The sequence below is a fragment of the Theobroma cacao genome, chromosome 1, assembly GCF_053813885.1.
Source record: "Theobroma cacao isolate CCN51 chromosome 1, ASM5381388v1, whole genome shotgun sequence".
Taxonomy (NCBI): Eukaryota; Viridiplantae; Streptophyta; class Magnoliopsida; order Malvales; family Malvaceae; genus Theobroma; species Theobroma cacao.
Window position 1 is genome coordinate 41,502,115 of NC_142639.1, and position 15,439 is coordinate 41,517,553.

General features: G+C 38.7%; 5 protein-coding genes across 7 annotated transcripts; 2 read left to right on the forward strand and 3 right to left on the reverse strand.

The window, feature by feature from the left end:
- The first annotated feature begins 1,619 nt into the window (after positions 1-1,619).
- Positions 1,620-3,166, forward strand: LOC18614423 (Phosphoglycerate mutase family protein). Its single transcript, XM_007052182.3, has 4 exons — positions 1,620-2,097; positions 2,193-2,351; positions 2,465-2,573; positions 2,762-3,166. Exons 1-4 carry the CDS (start codon positions 1,645-1,647, stop codon positions 2,953-2,955), a joined length of 915 nt encoding a protein of 304 aa, XP_007052244.3. The 5' UTR covers positions 1,620-1,644; the 3' UTR covers positions 2,956-3,166.
- Positions 3,167-3,303: 137 nt separating this feature from the next.
- On the reverse strand, positions 3,304-5,006 carry DUO1 (myb-like HTH transcriptional regulator family protein). The gene is made up of 3 exons (XM_007052183.3): positions 4,650-5,006; positions 4,313-4,559; positions 3,304-4,013 (listed from the first exon to the last, which is right to left on the reverse strand). Exons 1-3 carry the CDS (start codon positions 4,844-4,846, stop codon positions 3,516-3,518), a joined length of 942 nt encoding a protein of 313 aa, XP_007052245.2. The 5' UTR covers positions 4,847-5,006; the 3' UTR covers positions 3,304-3,515.
- Positions 5,007-5,329: 323 nt separating this feature from the next.
- Positions 5,330-10,577, reverse strand: LOC18614425 (zinc ion binding protein). Of its 2 annotated transcripts, XM_007052184.3 has the most exons (6): positions 10,419-10,577; positions 9,524-9,795; positions 8,753-9,404; positions 8,413-8,612; positions 7,665-7,909; positions 5,330-7,308 (listed from the first exon to the last, which is right to left on the reverse strand). In XM_007052184.3, exons 2-6 carry the CDS (start codon positions 9,793-9,795, stop codon positions 5,585-5,587), a joined length of 3,093 nt encoding a protein of 1,030 aa, XP_007052246.3. In that variant the 5' UTR covers positions 10,419-10,577; the 3' UTR covers positions 5,330-5,584. The 2 variants fall into 2 exon arrangements, with proteins under 2 accessions (XP_007052246.3, XP_017969632.2); XM_018114143.2 differs by lacking the exon at positions 10,419-10,577 and having other exon boundaries at positions 9,550-9,788.
- Positions 10,578-10,732: 155 nt separating this feature from the next.
- Positions 10,733-14,200, forward strand: SD3 (import inner membrane translocase subunit). 2 transcript variants are annotated; one of them, XM_018126149.2, is made up of 8 exons: positions 10,733-11,073; positions 11,444-11,509; positions 11,592-11,607; positions 12,073-12,239; positions 12,801-12,979; positions 13,068-13,116; positions 13,329-13,448; positions 13,644-14,200. In XM_018126149.2, exons 1-8 carry the CDS (start codon positions 10,933-10,935, stop codon positions 13,827-13,829), a joined length of 924 nt encoding a protein of 307 aa, XP_017981638.2. In that variant the 5' UTR covers positions 10,733-10,932; the 3' UTR covers positions 13,830-14,200. The 2 variants fall into 2 exon arrangements, with proteins under 2 accessions (XP_017981638.2, XP_017981664.2); XM_018126175.2 differs by having other exon boundaries at positions 10,739-11,049.
- Positions 14,201-14,568: 368 nt separating this feature from the next.
- Positions 14,569-15,085, reverse strand: LOC18614427 (uncharacterized). Its single transcript, XM_007052189.3, has one exon. The coding sequence runs from the start codon at positions 14,979-14,981 to the stop codon at positions 14,676-14,678; it is 306 nt and encodes a 101-aa protein (XP_007052251.2). The 5' UTR covers positions 14,982-15,085; the 3' UTR covers positions 14,569-14,675.
- Between the last annotated feature and the right edge of the window lie 354 nt (positions 15,086-15,439).

Consider the following 15,439-nt stretch of genomic DNA (forward strand, 5'->3'; position numbering starts at 1 on the left):
CTAATGCTAAGGAGTATTATCCCCTTCCTGAATCAGATCGGTCCTTGTTCCTAACATTCTCGCACGGACGCCCTATACCAGAGATGGAAATTGCCAAATTCTTTAACTCGTAAGTGTACATAGGAGCATTTTAAATGTGACTTCAAACACTCACAAACTTCCACCGATCTAATTCCCATGCCCTCAAACTATCAAAATGAATAGAAATAATCCAAAAAAGAAAACCCTATTGTTTATTTTTCTTAGAATAATTTTGTTTCCAGTGATAATTGAGAATAATTATATGTTCATTGTGTGCAGCACATATTGGGAATGTGTAGAAAGGGTATACGTGCATTGGCCAGCCCCGTGGAATAAAAATCAAATACCATTATTTGGAAAGATTGTTTTCAAGGAAGCTAGTATTCCATTAATGATGACTGCTTTTGGAACGAAACAATGCATGTTCAACATTGATGGTAACCCGCTCTGGTGCAAGAAGTTTGAGCTCAATAAGACGCGCTCCCCTAAATGGAACAATAAGTAAAATACTTAATCTGTTGCATATGCAACTCTACATGCATGATGCGTTAATATAAATAAAACAATTATTATCAATAATAAATCAAGCCTTTCTTTCGTTATTGTATGATTTGATCTCTGTCCTCAAGCTTTATCATACAATATTCAGATTTATGAGTTCCGACGGTTTGAATGGGGGTGTCAGCACTGTTTCAATGGGCCTGTGAAAATCAGCGAGTCCAACCGAGGGCTTTCTACCGATTTTCTTAGCCCAGAATTGAGCTCTGTGGATCGGCTGTTGTCTGCCACGGCCTGAACTTCTTCATCCTCATGGTCATGGATGGTTCTGTTGGAACATAAACTTTTCCAAGAATTACAACCAATTTCCAGGAAATAACCTTGAAAGTGGTAGTAAATATTTTTTTTTTCTGAATGCTTTCTCGTGTCATCCTCCTCACTGCAGAAAAGCAATACCTCTTGAAGAAAACTTGAAATGTTCATGTAAAGTCCATGGTTAACACAAAGAATAATGAAATTGGGTTTGACAGGTATTTGTTTGATGTAGACCAATTCATTCCACGCAACTATGCTCTCACGCAACCATAATTATGCAAGCAAAGGAAAATTATATATATATATATATATATATATATATATATATTTCTTTATTTTTTTATTTTTATAAATTTTAAACTATAAATTTTAAAATATAACATAATATTCCTTATCCAATCTCATAACATTCTGTCGTTATCAACCATCTTGTCTATTTTTTCTTAATTCTAACATCACTTCGTCATAAATCATTACTCTTTTCGTAAAAAGTCTAATTTGATAAGACGAATAATATCTATGATTATAAGAATTTTAACATCTTATACTTGTCCGAATTGAAACACTTTACATACTTTTTTATCACTTGATCATTTAAAAAATTAAATGAATGAAAAGAGACGAGTTTTTTTTAAATGGATCATATTTCTTTTGAATAACAATGATAAAGGTAATTCTTTTTAATTGTAAAAATTTTATACTTCATAAATTGAAATTGAAAAATTTTAAATTGTAGGAGTATAAATGTTAAACTATTTATTTTATTAATAACATAGATGACTATAAGCAGGAGAGAAAAGCGGGTAACAAATGGCAGCGAGATTACCCAACTGTTTTATAGCTTCTATCCGAACTCAAAACTACACTCGCGTGAAAACCAGAGACAGACAACCTTTGATTCGTCGGGAAAGTTTAATCCTTAAAGCGACAGCGATGGATTCCTCGGTGACAAAAACGTATTACCAGAACGTGGTGGTGATGAGGCACGGGGACCGTATGGACAATTTCGACCCCACGTGGGTAGTGACGGCGGAGAGGCCATGGGACCCACCGCTTATACATGACGGCTTGGTCAGGGCTTTCCGTACTGGTCGTGCGCTTCGTGCCCACCTAGGATTCCCGATCCACCGAGTCTTCGTCTCCCCCTTCCTCCGCTGCGTCCAGACCGCCTCAGAGGCTGTCGCCGCCCTTTGTGCCGTCGACGACGATCCCAATGCCAAGTCAGCCTGCGGCGTTATCTCTATCGACCCATCAAAAGTCAAGGCTAGTCAGATCACTATACGTTGAAAAGCAATTTACATTTTTTTTAAAAAGTTTGTTGTTCAAATGCTTGAGTCCATTTTATTGTATTTTTCCAGGTTTCGATCGAGTATGGATTGTGTGAGATGTTAAGTAGAGAAGCAATTAGGCTTGATGTAGCGCCCAAAGATGGAATCTTTCGTTTCGATGTGCCACAGCTTGAGGCTATGCTGCCGAGTGGCACAGTGGATCCTACCGTGGAAAGAGTTTATAAAGAGGTAATGTGTTTGCAATGTGTTTGATCTATTTCCTTTACAATTTAGATTTTTGTCAGCTTAGCTGGATGCAGTTTTCCATGGCTGATTTGGGTTCTTTGTCTCAAAATCTACAGTTGCCGCAATGGGAAGAGACGGTGACTGGTTCGAGGACTAGATATGAACAAACCATTAAGGCACTCGCGGACAAATACCCCTCAGAAAACTTGCTATTAGTGACACATGGTAAGCTTGATTCTTCAATTCAGACAAGAATTGTAGTGACCATTTGTCATCTTTTCCAGCGGCTTCCAATTTGCAATGTCATGCTGAAGGATATCTGGTCTCTGAGTCTAAACAATGTCATTTTTATTCCTATTTGAATTACTACCAAACACTTGGAGTGGTCATTGAGCTATGCATTTCATATGCAGGGGAAGGAGTTGGGGTTTCGGTTTCTGGATTCTTGGAGGACACAATTGTCGTTGAAGTAGATTATTGTGCTTACTCAGAACTAAGAAGACCAATCTCTTGCAAATACGAGCCAGTCGCTGCTGGAAAGTTTGAGGTGCTTACACAAAGTGGCAAGACTGGCGTTACTTACTATCCAACAAGCAACTTGACATAATGTTTAGATGGTAATGCCATAGAGATTCTTTGCCTTAAACCATGATGAAGGATGACTCCATGAATAACAATGTGTAACCTTTGGCACGACAGTTTCATCTCAAGCATATCTCAGCCTTCCTCCTTGATGCGTCAGCTTTGTTTACATTATAACTTTTGTATCAATTCTTGATTTCATTGATTGAAGAAATAATCAATTTTAATTCATGAAACTGCCTTTTCCTTCCCCTGTTTTTTGTTAACAATGCAGACTGAGAAAATGAATGTGATGAACCAATGCCCATTTTTTCATTAGATAATGTGACATATTGATGCTGTTGATGTGAAAGTTTTAGTCTTGTTGTGGATCTGTCCTTCAGTCTGCCCAACAAATTGGCACCGCTTATAAGAAGTGGGAAGCATCTATTTGTTGCTCAAAAGAGTCTTTACAGTAACAGTATTCATCCCTTAAGAAAAAGAAAAACATCCTACACCTAGAAACAGGAATAAAATACAAGGGGTAAGTCAACATTGGAAAAACTAGTTAAAAGTTAACACTCAAGCAACCTTCTTGTCCCTGAATTACTCTGATGGGCTTGGAAGAGGCTCCATATGATCAAACATGTCAGCAGGGAAGTCATCAAAGAAGGTATCTGGAGTGACGGGGTTGTCAGTTTCTTCCCTTGCACCAAATCCGCTACATCTCACTGGTTCAAGAAATGGCTGCCCAACATGTCCACTCCCTAGTTCAGGAACATCCATCGGTGCAAACACTTGTGAAAAGTAAGGGTCCTCAAATTTAGCCAAAAGGTCTTGGCTTTCCAGAGATAATGTGAGGTATGGTTGGGGCTGTGGGATCTGAGGGAAGAAAAATTGTGGTTGGGCCTCAGCATATGGGTTCTGCCCTCTCGACATAAGCTCAAGCTGCGCACCGTTTGCATCAATATTATACAACTTAGAATTCACAAGATCTGGAAGTTGCTCCAGTTTGGTTGTCTCCGAGTTGTCAATGTAGGATGATGAGCAAGATTGACCCTTGGAGTATGATGCTTCCTCCATTGACGAGCTGAACTTTGGAGCCTAAAAATTGACAAAAAGATAATACTAAAACTAACACTTTACTCTTCTCAACTGCAGATTCATTAAAGTGTTAATCATCTAAACTACTCAATTTAGAGACAGCACTCTCTGATGTAATTGCAAGTAGTGAGCAATACTGTTTAAGCCCTTCAAATAAACAGAACAGTAATATGCAAGTCTCTGAAGGTATTCGACACTTTTCTTTAAGTCAATTGATCAAATGGAATTACAACATCCATATTTTTGCAGAACTGGAAATTTGAAAACGACCATGAAATGTAGCGATGGGATATGTTTACCTCCAAAGCAGGAACATTATGAAAGACAGGAACTTCCTTTTTGATTTTGGGTGATTTGGAGTAGGAGGAGGGTGTTCCTGAATTCTGCAAAATCCTAGCCAGTCTCTTCTGCCTGCTGCTCCAAAAATTCTTCACGTCATTGTCAGTCCTTCCAGGCAAATACGTAGCAATTTTTGCCCATTTGTTCCCAAACTGTGACTGCAACTCTATCACCACCCTCTCTTCCTCTGCCGTAAACTTGCACCCACTACGAAGATTCAGAAGAAGAAAGAAAATGAAAATGAATTACTCGTGGAAGTACGAGCAAGTAGATGAAAGAAACAGAGACTAATCTTACTTCTTCAAATTGGGTCTAAGTTTGTTGACCCAACGGAGACGGCACGACTTGCCAGTTCTTTGCAAAAGACCTTTGGATCGAATGGAGCTCCAGTCTCGAGGGCCATATTTCTTGACATGGCTGATCAGCACTTCATCTTCCTCTGCCTTCCATGGCCCTTTCCTTATCTGACTCATCTCTACTCGCTTTCCTTCCATTTTCCCCAATTTGCGCTCTCTGAAAACCCAGACGCACTCCCTTTTTGTCTCTTGGAGGACTCGCTATTCACTTTGGTCTAAATATTCTATCTGAAAACTTTCTTATTGATTCTGTACTCTTGTTATCTTCGTTTTATGTTTCTCTGTGTCGGTAATGACGGTTAAGGCGGTTACTGCCACTATCCTCAGCCAATAGCCCCACGTTCCCATTTTTTTCTCTCATTCAAAAATGGTATTGAAGTTACATTCATGCCCCTTAACCCTTTCTTCCTTTCTCAGCGCAGAAACAGGGATGAAAGCCTGTCAGGATGTAACTTTCCAGAAAACTTGGGCCTGAAGTTTCACAGGCTAATGAATCAGGGTTATACTATCTAGGGGATTCACAAATTATTACCAACAAGTTCCTGCATTCATGAGGGAAATTAACATTATAATTATAAAGACCAATAATTTAAGGTTTTGATGCGAGATTTCTGCTGGGAATTAATAGGACAGAAACCATGTATTACAACATGTGGATTGTGGAGTATAAGATTTTAAACATTTCTCATCAATAGCTTCTCAACAGTTACCACAGATGATCCACTTTTGGCAGCAATGTGGAAATCTATATGGGCAATGCTAGATAATTTTTTGTTGGCTGGTTATGCTATTAATTTCAAAAGCAACTGGCTGAATCCCAAAATTACAATTAAATTCATTGTGTATGTACACAAAGAAATAAGGAATTGCATCTGTCTATTGTTTGTCAGAGCCAGCACTGATTGCAGAGTCATTAGCAGCCTCTTCTGAAACAATTCCCACAGCAACAGCACCATTCTGATGATTAGTCACCTGTTCGCAAATCTCCTTATTACCACATCTTCCATCTTCAACGCTCTTTTGAGGTTCAGATTCAGTTGTTGAAGTTATGTCACCAAGAAATTTCTTCTCACCAGAATCATCAGTTTCTTGAGCTGCAACTTCAGAAGCTGGTTCACTGTCACCATAATTCATCATTTTTGAATGATTTGTCAAAGTTTCTGGGTGTTCAGCCATACAGCTGTCTAGTGCCTTTGCTTCATCACCAAGATCACCAACAATTCCCAAATTACCATGATCTCCATCTGACAGGAGAGCAGTATCAGTGGAATGATTCTTATCTGTGATCTCATTCTCACTTTCTGATGCCATTGAGATATCCAGATTGAGAGCTCCTGAAGCTGCAGCCGTATCAAGCACTTGTGGCTCAACAGTAACAGACATGGATGGGGTGCCTTTCTCAGGAGTGGACTTGGATGCCACTGAAGGTTCACTACTCTTGCTACCGAAACCATCCTGATGAGTTGCTGTGCATGGCTTCAAAAGCTGTCTTGTTTGAGGAATCTCATCTGGTTGTAGCTCTGCAGCCATCACACTTTCATGGCAATTTTTGTTAAAGATATCTTCTTCGCATCCACTTTCATCTCTTAAAGCATTATCTTTTGGAGGTACTTTGCTTTTCATATTAGGGACATTGTTAATTAAATCACTATCTCCATGCTCTGAAAAGACATTACCAGCTACAACCTCATTAAGAGATGGTAATTCAGGTGGAGAAATACAGGAGGGTGGGTCAACATCCATCTCAGAACCAGATATTCCTTCTCCAGCAGCCTTACCACAAATGCCATTTATACCAACTAACCCATCAACTGATTCACTACCCAAATCACTTGCAATACTAACAGGAGCCTCAGAGCAATCTGCATAACCATTTTCATGATTAGATGATATGATCCCATTTACACAAGGACCCTCATCAACTAATCCTCTATTTTGTTTTGCAGAAACCACCGTTGCACTTGCATCCTGACTAGAATCCTTGGCTTGTTTCTGAATAGGATCAACTAGTGAATTTAACTGTTTCTGTACATAGATTGCTAAAGAAACAGCATGATCACGGATCAAGGAATCATGGGGCGGGCAATGTAGCATGTCAATCAAAGCCTTGTTGTACTGAAATAGGCTGACAGATGGCAAAATAGACCCTTTCTCATGAAAGACCTTTATTACCTTGAACACATGCTCACACAGATAGCCCATTTCTGCCCAAGTACAATCACAAATACCATACTGTGAGCCAGGGTTCCAAACGACATAAACTCTATCTCGATCAAGCTGGTCAGTCACTTTTGCACATTGCCCTTCAATGGCAACATCAGAATCTGGAATCTTCAATGCCTTACGCCAAGACGTTAAACCACTCATCCACTCATCCTTCCAGTATCGTGCAAAATCATCTTTCCCCGAGTATTCATCCAGCCAAAAGTACGAATGCACTTTTGTACCCAACTTATTAACCAGCCAATCAGTGCGTTGGTAGACAGAAGGATCCTTCTCATTTAACAGCCGGAGCTTCAGTTGATTGTGGTAAAATTCCATCGCTGCACAAGTCTCCAAGCTAGCAAGTGGAAGAGTTCCAAGTGCAGAGATCCAAGCCCCTGAAACAAGAGAAGGTTATAATTTTCTTGTTCTACAAGTTAAAAGTCCTTTACAAATAGGAAAAAACTGCCTTAAGCTATTAGCAAAATAAAATTTTCACTCATTTAATACAATCAAGTCTGTCTGACATCTGCTTCTAATTACAATTATCTATATTATGCGTCTGTGTTTTATAGATACTAAAATATAGAGAAATAAAATAGACAGTCAAAATGGTAGCAAATTTGAACATTAAACTCGGGAGAGATAGTTCTACCTAAAAGTGGCTCCCCACTGATAATTTAAATAAAGAATTCAGGAACAGGTGCAAACCAGATGGGAAAGACAGCATGAAAAGGTAGAAGTAGCAACCAACCTATTCTAGGGTACCAGATTGCTTTGAAATAATCCATAAAATCCAAGCAATCAACAAAATCTTCCATGAATTTCTCAAACAAATCAACATTTCCACATCCTCTGGAAATGTCATCAAATGCCATTCCAAGTCGTCTTGATATCTCAACACGCATCTCTGTCTCTGAACATCTCTTCAATAAGTTTTTATGCCATGCATGGCGGACCCGCCAAAAGGATATCAATACAGAACACTCAAAAACATCCCTGAATACAATGCAAACAAAGAAAATATAAGAGTGCAAATGTTATAACCCTTCATCATGTTGACATGACGTAACCATTTCAATATGCCACTTAAGGAGCTCACTAAATCAAGCTGAACTAGGTTACTCCAAGTTTAAATCAAAAAGATAAAAAAGAAAAACGACCTATGCCTCAATTTGCTTCACATTTATTATAATCATATCAGCAGAGAAACCTCGAGGTTAGAAAACACACAAGAGACAACGCCAAGCAAGGAGCTGGTACACAAAATAAACAATCTCGAACTAAAAGGCATGTGATCAGATAGCAGGCAAGGGGTTAACATGCTAGTTCTACAAACCAGCGCTTCCGAACTCTAATAACTATAGAAGGACTATTGAAGAAATCATATAAACTCATGCTCCTCAACAAACATAATAGACAATGGAACAATCTTCTTCCACGACATATTAAAAGCATATAGTCATGTAAAGTCAGCTTAGACGAAGGACTTAATAGCCCACCTGATTGTAAGGACATCAACTGAAGGATCATCCACAATAAACCCAGCCAACTTCCAAGTAGGATCTTTTGTGCGAACTCTATTGTATAGAGCCCTCATCCATCTATGGGCATCCACACTAGCAAATCTTGGTGTTATAATCCAAGCTACCGGGATAGCTTTCTTGTCTGAATTGAAGACAATGAGACTGTGAACAGGATACTGAAAATAATTTTAAAAGGAGAAAGTTAATTTCAAAGATATTAGTAGTCCTCATGGACAGACAATGACAGTTATCAGAGTGAGTCACATAACTTAGAGGTGTGGGTGGGGGAAGGCAAAGAAAGGAGGAAGAGACAAACCTTCAGTTTATTTGTTCCAAACCTTGAGTCAGAGGCAATGAGGCTGCAATTTCCAAATCGAATCATTTGTTGCAACTGCCACTCTGTTTGAATGCCCAAGGTAAAAGGGTCTGAATCAGTGAAATCTTCATAAAAAAATACATGATTCTGGTGGCTTTCAACCCACATGTTTACACTGACTGCATCATCTGCATCCAACTCATATGTAGAACGTCTAATGCTCCTCTCCTGTCTTCGAACATACCTGTGGGTTAAAAGGTCATCACGGTTGTATGGACCACCCTGTTTCTCTACAGACTCATTGTGCCGCTGCATTATGGTCTCCACAGAGACACCCACATACAGTAAAGAGAGCACACGGAGGCGGAGATCCTCTGAGATGTACGGCGCAAACATAGCACGTGTTCCAGCAGCCTTTTTGTCCTGCGGCCCATGGCATGGCAACCCTTTTTTATCTACATGCTTTTCCTGGTTATATATTATGAGAGCTACTGTCGGCTCAGCAATTAAGCGTTTCACAATAAAGTGACAGGTGCATCCTCTTTTTGTGTTAGGTCGACCAGCATTTGTCTTCTTAGGGATATATGTATTCCTGCTGGGTCGTACAATGCCCCCTTTCCTATGGTCATCAGGACCAAATGAACACCAATACCTACAAATTCAACAGGATAAATTTAAAATTAAACAAGTCGCAGTGCAAGACCATTGAGCACAAGCTATCAAAAGATTTAAAAATTGAAAAAAAAAATAAAGAAAAGAGGCTGAACCTACAGAATATATTCAAGAATACCGTCAACCTTTGGCTTGTAAGGTGCCTTTGGAGGCCTCCGCCTTCTTGCTTCAACATGAAATCTTGTTGGACAGTCTTTGTTTGCGGATTCACCTCTAACAAAGTCATCCACTCTAGCAAAGGGGATTAGAGCAACTCTATCTATATTGTCACGCCAACCTTCCACCTTTGACCATACAAGATCAGCAGCAGAGAACTCCAAGGTCGGTGGATTTTGTACGGGAAGGGACAGAATCTGATCCCATCTAGCCATCTACACCAAACAAAACAGTGATTACACTATTTATAAGCAAAATTATTGCAAAATGTCAAAATGGCAAACCCCACTTATCAATCATAAAACCAAGTTACCACAAAACCCATTCTTCATATTTCCACTATAAAATCATTCAAAGGAACATAAAATTCATCAGCAAAACCACAGCTCATCGAAATAGGTTGTGTCATATTCATGGCTTAAATGCAAACATAAAACAGAAACCTCACTGCAACAGCAATACTTAACTCAAGACGATTCGACCAAATTTACCTTAACTTGAAGAAAAATTAAAGAAAAATTGCACATAAACAGATAGCAATTAGTATCCTAGCATGTTCTCTATCAAAAAAGCAGAAGTCATTCAATTAGCCTCATTTAAAAGCAAAGGTTTTAAGTTTTTCATGCCCCAAGGCTCAAAAACTTTCCATTTTTCATTCCACTTCTATCATTATTTTGGGAACCCGAAGAAACCTTAAAAGCTTCAGCGTTTGCAGGTCAGTTAGCTCAACTGAAAGTACTATTACATGATTCACCATATCTTTACACAAAAAATAATCTTACATATGTCTATGCGTAGGTATATAAATGCGTATGTATAAGTTAGGATTAGGGGTTACCTGGTAAAGGGCAGCTAAAGAAAGCTCCTTCTTTTCTCCTCTGTTCTTCTCTGTTAATCAGACAAATAAACGGAGGGAGAGGGAGCAAAGGAAATACCTATTGTGCGCCGTGATATTTCATATTTTACAAAAGAAAAAACCCTTTTTTTATCTCATAATTATTGTTTGACCCCTCCATGTTGGAAGCGTTTGATATTATATCCTTCTACGTTTTGGGCCTTGAATGAGGCTCTATTTGTTGCAACTATGGGACTCAGGTTAGACCCGAGCACAGTCTCGTAACAGACACGTGCGGCTTTGGGTGTCACGTGTCTAGAATAAAACCTCAGCCGCTGGGGTTTCTCGTTTCCCCAATGCCATCTCTCTGTCTGTGATGGTATACTTACATCTTTTGAATTGATTCGCTTTAGGGTATTGGTTTTTTTTTTTTTGTTTTGCTTTGTTGTTCAGCAAGAAAAGAGAATTTTTTTGCATAGATTTGTAGAAGAAAAGGTCTAAGTTTGTATAGTTGAAGATGCAGCAGAACGTTAGGAGGTCCGTAATATCTAGTAGGAGCAGATGGGGTGGTTTATTGAGATCGATTACGGAATCTAAGCCTTGTTTGGATGGTTTTCCTTCATCTGCTAAAAGGGTACGATCGTTTGCTCCTTGCTTGGTATGTGTAGTTTTGTTTTTGGACATTGCTGTTCTTTTATTTGCTCTGTAGTGAGGTGTTCTTTTTGCTCGCCAACTCTTTGAGTGTGTGTGTGTTATTAACTGAGGGAAGTTGGCAATGGTGATTTTTTATGTGAAATATTAGGAGCCTAGCAGCATATATTTTATACTAGTTAGTTGAGCAAAAGGTCAATGTGCCAATCAATTTTATTGGAGCTTCTGCTGCCTTTATTTAGTTAAGCCTAAGCCTTGCTTTGCCCTGGTTAATATGATTGCTTTATAGTTTTTCAAATTCTGGTTATCTTTAGAGCATTTCTTAGACATGATGAATCTGTATCAGTTGTTGATCATTTTCTTATGACATACTGCAGTTTCCAGCGGATTGTAATTCTAGTATTACAAGACAATATGTGACGCGTGCTTATAATATGTCAAAGGTGAGGTGGTAGTTCTTATTCTATTTACATTTTTTCTCTCTACATAGCTGCAGACTAAATAGTTTCTTCTTTTATTCTGCAGGGTGTACGAGCTAATGGTTAGTTATTGCTCATAGATGTTTATCTATCAACTTTTATAATCAATATATTTGGGTTTTGGCCAATCAGCAATCTAGATTGGTTATTGGGAGAAAATAATTTTCTCAGAAGGGTTCACATTTACTTCTTAAGTAATTATTTTTAGAAAATTTTTAGAAGGGAGTCCTCCTTTCTTTCCATTCAATTTCCATGAAGGTTATGGGGTTCTTGCATTGGTCATGTTGCCAAAGTCTAACTTTACAGTTAATATCATTGTTCCTTTCACTATAGATTACAGAGGACTTACTTCCATGTTTGCCTAACCTGCCTTTTCATGAGTTTGTTGTGGTAGAATATTATTTCATGCATAAATGATGTACTTAGTGAAGTGCGTAAGACACTTATGTCAAGTTTGATTAGCATAAATTAATTGTTCTCTTCTTTTCTCTATTCTTTTTAATTTATATTTTGACAATAATGTTCAGCTGGAATTCCTCTTCCATTTAGAGGACAGTGTGGTAGAGATTATATAGTTAGCTGTCAGGCATCACTCCCATGCATAGAAAATTATGGATCGAAGCTCATGTCTCCTTGCCTTGCTAGATCCTTTGCATCAAGCGCATCAAAGCAATCAAAAGAAACAACTTCTGAGGTTTGGATCTTAACTTACACATTTGGCTTTACATGTTCTCAATGTTTCATCTGTATAAGCTTTACATTATTCACAAAAATACTTTTCATGTTATTAGTTGATCTATTTGCTTAGTTTGTAATTCTGATATGTCAGTAAATGTAAGTTTATCCTCTTTTATGTTGAGGCAATCACTGCCTGAAGGCTGAAAGGATGCTAAAGAGGGATTGGTCTAAAAGGATTAGGAATTTATTATCATATTTCTTTCTAAGATGATCACGGAATGACTTACTTTATTTCATCATATTTTGGTTATGAAATAGCAATAAAGAATAAACAAAGCATAAATATTACTGAAGTTTATTTTATATTGACCAAAGTCCATCTATCATGTGGGAGTTCAAAGGTTCTCGTGTACAACCAGGGTGGGAACAGTAACTTCAGAGTTAACTAAGCTGTACTCATCAAATGCTATACTGGTTGAGTTAATATAATTGCTGCTTTTTTTTGTTCTCTAGGCTTTATGATTATTTCAAGCTTCACATCAGTTACGCTTATCTGTTGTCTTTATTGCTTTGGCAGACTAGGAAAGAAGTATCTACTGTTGAGGATCCCTTCGATGCTCCTACATACAATATCCCAGACAAACCTGTGACATTTACAGAGGGGGCTAGCTACAGTGTCATAATCCTTGCTGGGCTTGGAGTTGCAGCTGCTGCAGCATATGCTGTTTTCAAGGAGCTGATATTTGAACCAAAAGAGTAAGAGTCAAATGCCTAGTTGGTAATTTAGCTATTAAGTCTTCTTCCTTTGTTACTTCCACCCTGATTCAAAACCATGGTTTTATAGGTATAAGATATTCAACCATGCTCTGGAAAGAATTCAGAAAGAAGGCCAGGTTTGTGAAAACTAGCATCATGTTGTCTTGGATCTAACATTGTTAAATGGTGCCTTGGAATTTATCTGTATGAATCATATGTGGATCCTACTAAGAGATTACTACTCTTTTCAAGCTTCAATCACTCTCAATTTAAAGACAGCCTAGGAAGTACCTGTTAGGGTTGTGATTACATTTCTATGTTCACATTGGATTACATTTGTTTTTATCAGGTTAGGGTGAGGATCGGGCATCCTATTACAGGCTATGGTCAAGAAAGTAGAAATCGCGCTGCTCGCCAACGTATTCCAAACAGGATATATACGGATGAAAATGGTGTAGAGCATGTGGAGGTGACTCTCTAGTCTTTACAAGCATGTTGAAAAAATCTTTCATATTTGTTAGCTATTCGTCACATTGTAATTTTGTAGTGCTTTTCTGAGATAACCTCTGAACCCCCCCAAAATACGAAACAAAAGAAAACAAGATTGTTGAGTCCTAGTTCTCTCATTTTGATAGGTGATTGCTTCTTAACCATTTCAAAACAGGTTAATTTCTATATTCGTGGGCCACATGGAGCCGGAAAAGTTTTTACCGAAATGTTCAAGGACAAAACAGACCACAAATGGAAGTATACCTACTTGATTGTTCAGATCACTTCACCTTCCCCAGCAGAATTGATGCTGGAGTCTTATTTGCCAGCAGCTGAGCCGAGGGCTTCGACAGCAAATTAAGATTGGGAAAAATACTCAGCTTACTCCTGCAGAAAATTCGATTGTTCTGGAACTTGAGCTTAGTTTTCAGTGTCCCAATTTTGATCTCAGTCACCGGTTGAATTCTAGCCCGCCTCTACCAGAATGAGGGAAATGTTTGGGATTCTGTAAATTTGACTGGCAATTGTTTGTCCGTTCTCCTTTTGTCAATGGGTAATGGATTTTTTGTTTATTGATTAACTTCACCCTGTGGCACTGGTAGATGCACCAATAATGCATTTTGGATTCAAAATCTTAATTCTACCAGAATGTGCTGGACAACTCTCCTGTTAATTTGCTTCATTTGATTATATAAATTACAGTCAATAATATTATGACTGTTCTTTCTGCCAGTCCCGCTCCATGTTTATTATGCTTTGAATGTTAAAGTATTTGATCTATTTGTCATACCAAATTCACAGGCTCTTAGTTTGCTGCCATGAAATAATCGAAGGGCAACCGAAGACACGCTCTCCCTGGTTTTGTTTTGCCGAAAATGTTGTGAGATATATACTTTTCTTTGGTCAGTTGAAGCAGTCCCTCTAGGGAAGAAACAACTAAACAGCAGTTACTACCTATGAAACATAAACCACTGATGTTTTGAAGATCAAAAACTTTGCTCATTGCCCTAAAATTCCAGAGAGTAAATTTCACCTTTCTTAAGAAAAATGAATGACAGAGTTTGAGAGTAAGATAACTGTCTGATGATTATGCAGATACAGAGCTGAAACACAAAACTCATTGCATCACGGTAATACAAGGCACTAAAAAGGAAAGAAAAATGGAAACCCAGAAAGAAAAAATGCCCTTAAACCAAGGCTAAAAGACTCATTCGTCCCCTGCCCTTGGACGAATTCCAAGTCCAGCTCTTATACTTGCACCCACTTCCATCAAATCTTCCACCTTGTGAATGCCGGCAGCTTTAAGGAAAGCGACGGATGCGGAGGAAGAAGCGCCGAGGAATAAAGAAGCGACGGCGAAAGCTTTGAAGGGCATCAAACGATGATCACCGGCGTAACCTTTACGATAGGAAGATACAGCCCATCCAAATTGCGCCACGCTTGCTGTGGCCCAATACCAGTGGCTTTCGATGCGGGTCCTATCTGCATCACCACCACTCTCCTCCACCTCCATGACTTGTCTCTCCCTCCTTCAGACTTTCACTGACTCTGCAGTTTGCCCCCCTTGGCTGCTGCACTTCGCACTGCTTCCTTGATTGGGTTGGCGAGCGCCATGCGGATTATTATTTGGACCCTTGTTTATGGGCTAACACTGACCAGCTTAAGCTCATATCACTACCCAATCACAGGAGGGTGGCTGGTTGAGCTCCACATGGGCCGGGTTATCATCCCTGGAGTGATCCGACTTGGGCGGGCCTGGATATAATTTTCTCGGCGCAGGTTCTACACAGTTTGACCCAAGAACACTATCATATTAATAAATATTATATTTATTTAATTTTAATTCTAAAACAATTTATTTTAAGGTATCGACCGGAACCAATTACCTTTAGTGATTAATTATCTAACTTTAAATTTTAAACTTTTTTTAAATATATAAGTTTGAAAAAATCATTCGAGATATTGATTTTT

Coding starts and splice junctions, on each gene's coding strand:
- LOC18614423 (XM_007052182.3), top strand. CDS start 1,645: ATGGCAGCGAGATTACCCAACTGTTTTATAGCTTCTATCCGAACTCAA. Junction 2,352..2,464: donor TGGAAAGAGTTTATAAAGAG/GTAATGTGTTTG, acceptor CAAAATCTACAG/TTGCCGCAATGGGAAGAGAC. Junction 2,574..2,761: donor CTTGCTATTAGTGACACATG/GTAAGCTTGATT, acceptor TTTCATATGCAG/GGGAAGGAGTTGGGGTTTCG.
- DUO1 (XM_007052183.3), bottom strand. CDS start 4,846: ATGGAAGGAAAGCGAGTAGAGATGAGTCAGATAAGGAAAGGGCCATGG. Junction 4,560..4,649: donor CTTAGACCCAATTTGAAGAA/GTAAGATTAGTC, acceptor GAATCTTCGTAG/TGGGTGCAAGTTTACGGCAG. Junction 4,014..4,312: donor ATAATGTTCCTGCTTTGGAG/GTAAACATATCC, acceptor GTCAATTTTTAG/GCTCCAAAGTTCAGCTCGTC.
- LOC18614425 (XM_007052184.3), bottom strand. CDS start 9,795: ATGGCTAGATGGGATCAGATTCTGTCCCTTCCCGTACAAAATCCACCG. Junction 9,405..9,523: donor GGTATTCTTGAATATATTCT/GTAGGTTCAGCC, acceptor TTGAATTTGTAG/GTATTGGTGTTCATTTGGTC. Junction 7,910..8,412: donor GTTGATGTCCTTACAATCAG/GTGGGCTATTAA, acceptor CATTGTATTCAG/GGATGTTTTTGAGTGTTCTG.
- SD3 (XM_018126149.2), top strand. CDS start 10,933: ATGCAGCAGAACGTTAGGAGGTCCGTAATATCTAGTAGGAGCAGATGG. Junction 12,980..13,067: donor CTGATATTTGAACCAAAAGA/GTAAGAGTCAAA, acceptor ATGGTTTTATAG/GTATAAGATATTCAACCATG. Junction 13,117..13,328: donor GAATTCAGAAAGAAGGCCAG/GTTTGTGAAAAC, acceptor TGTTTTTATCAG/GTTAGGGTGAGGATCGGGCA.
- LOC18614427 (XM_007052189.3), bottom strand. CDS start 14,981: ATGGAGGTGGAGGAGAGTGGTGGTGATGCAGATAGGACCCGCATCGAA.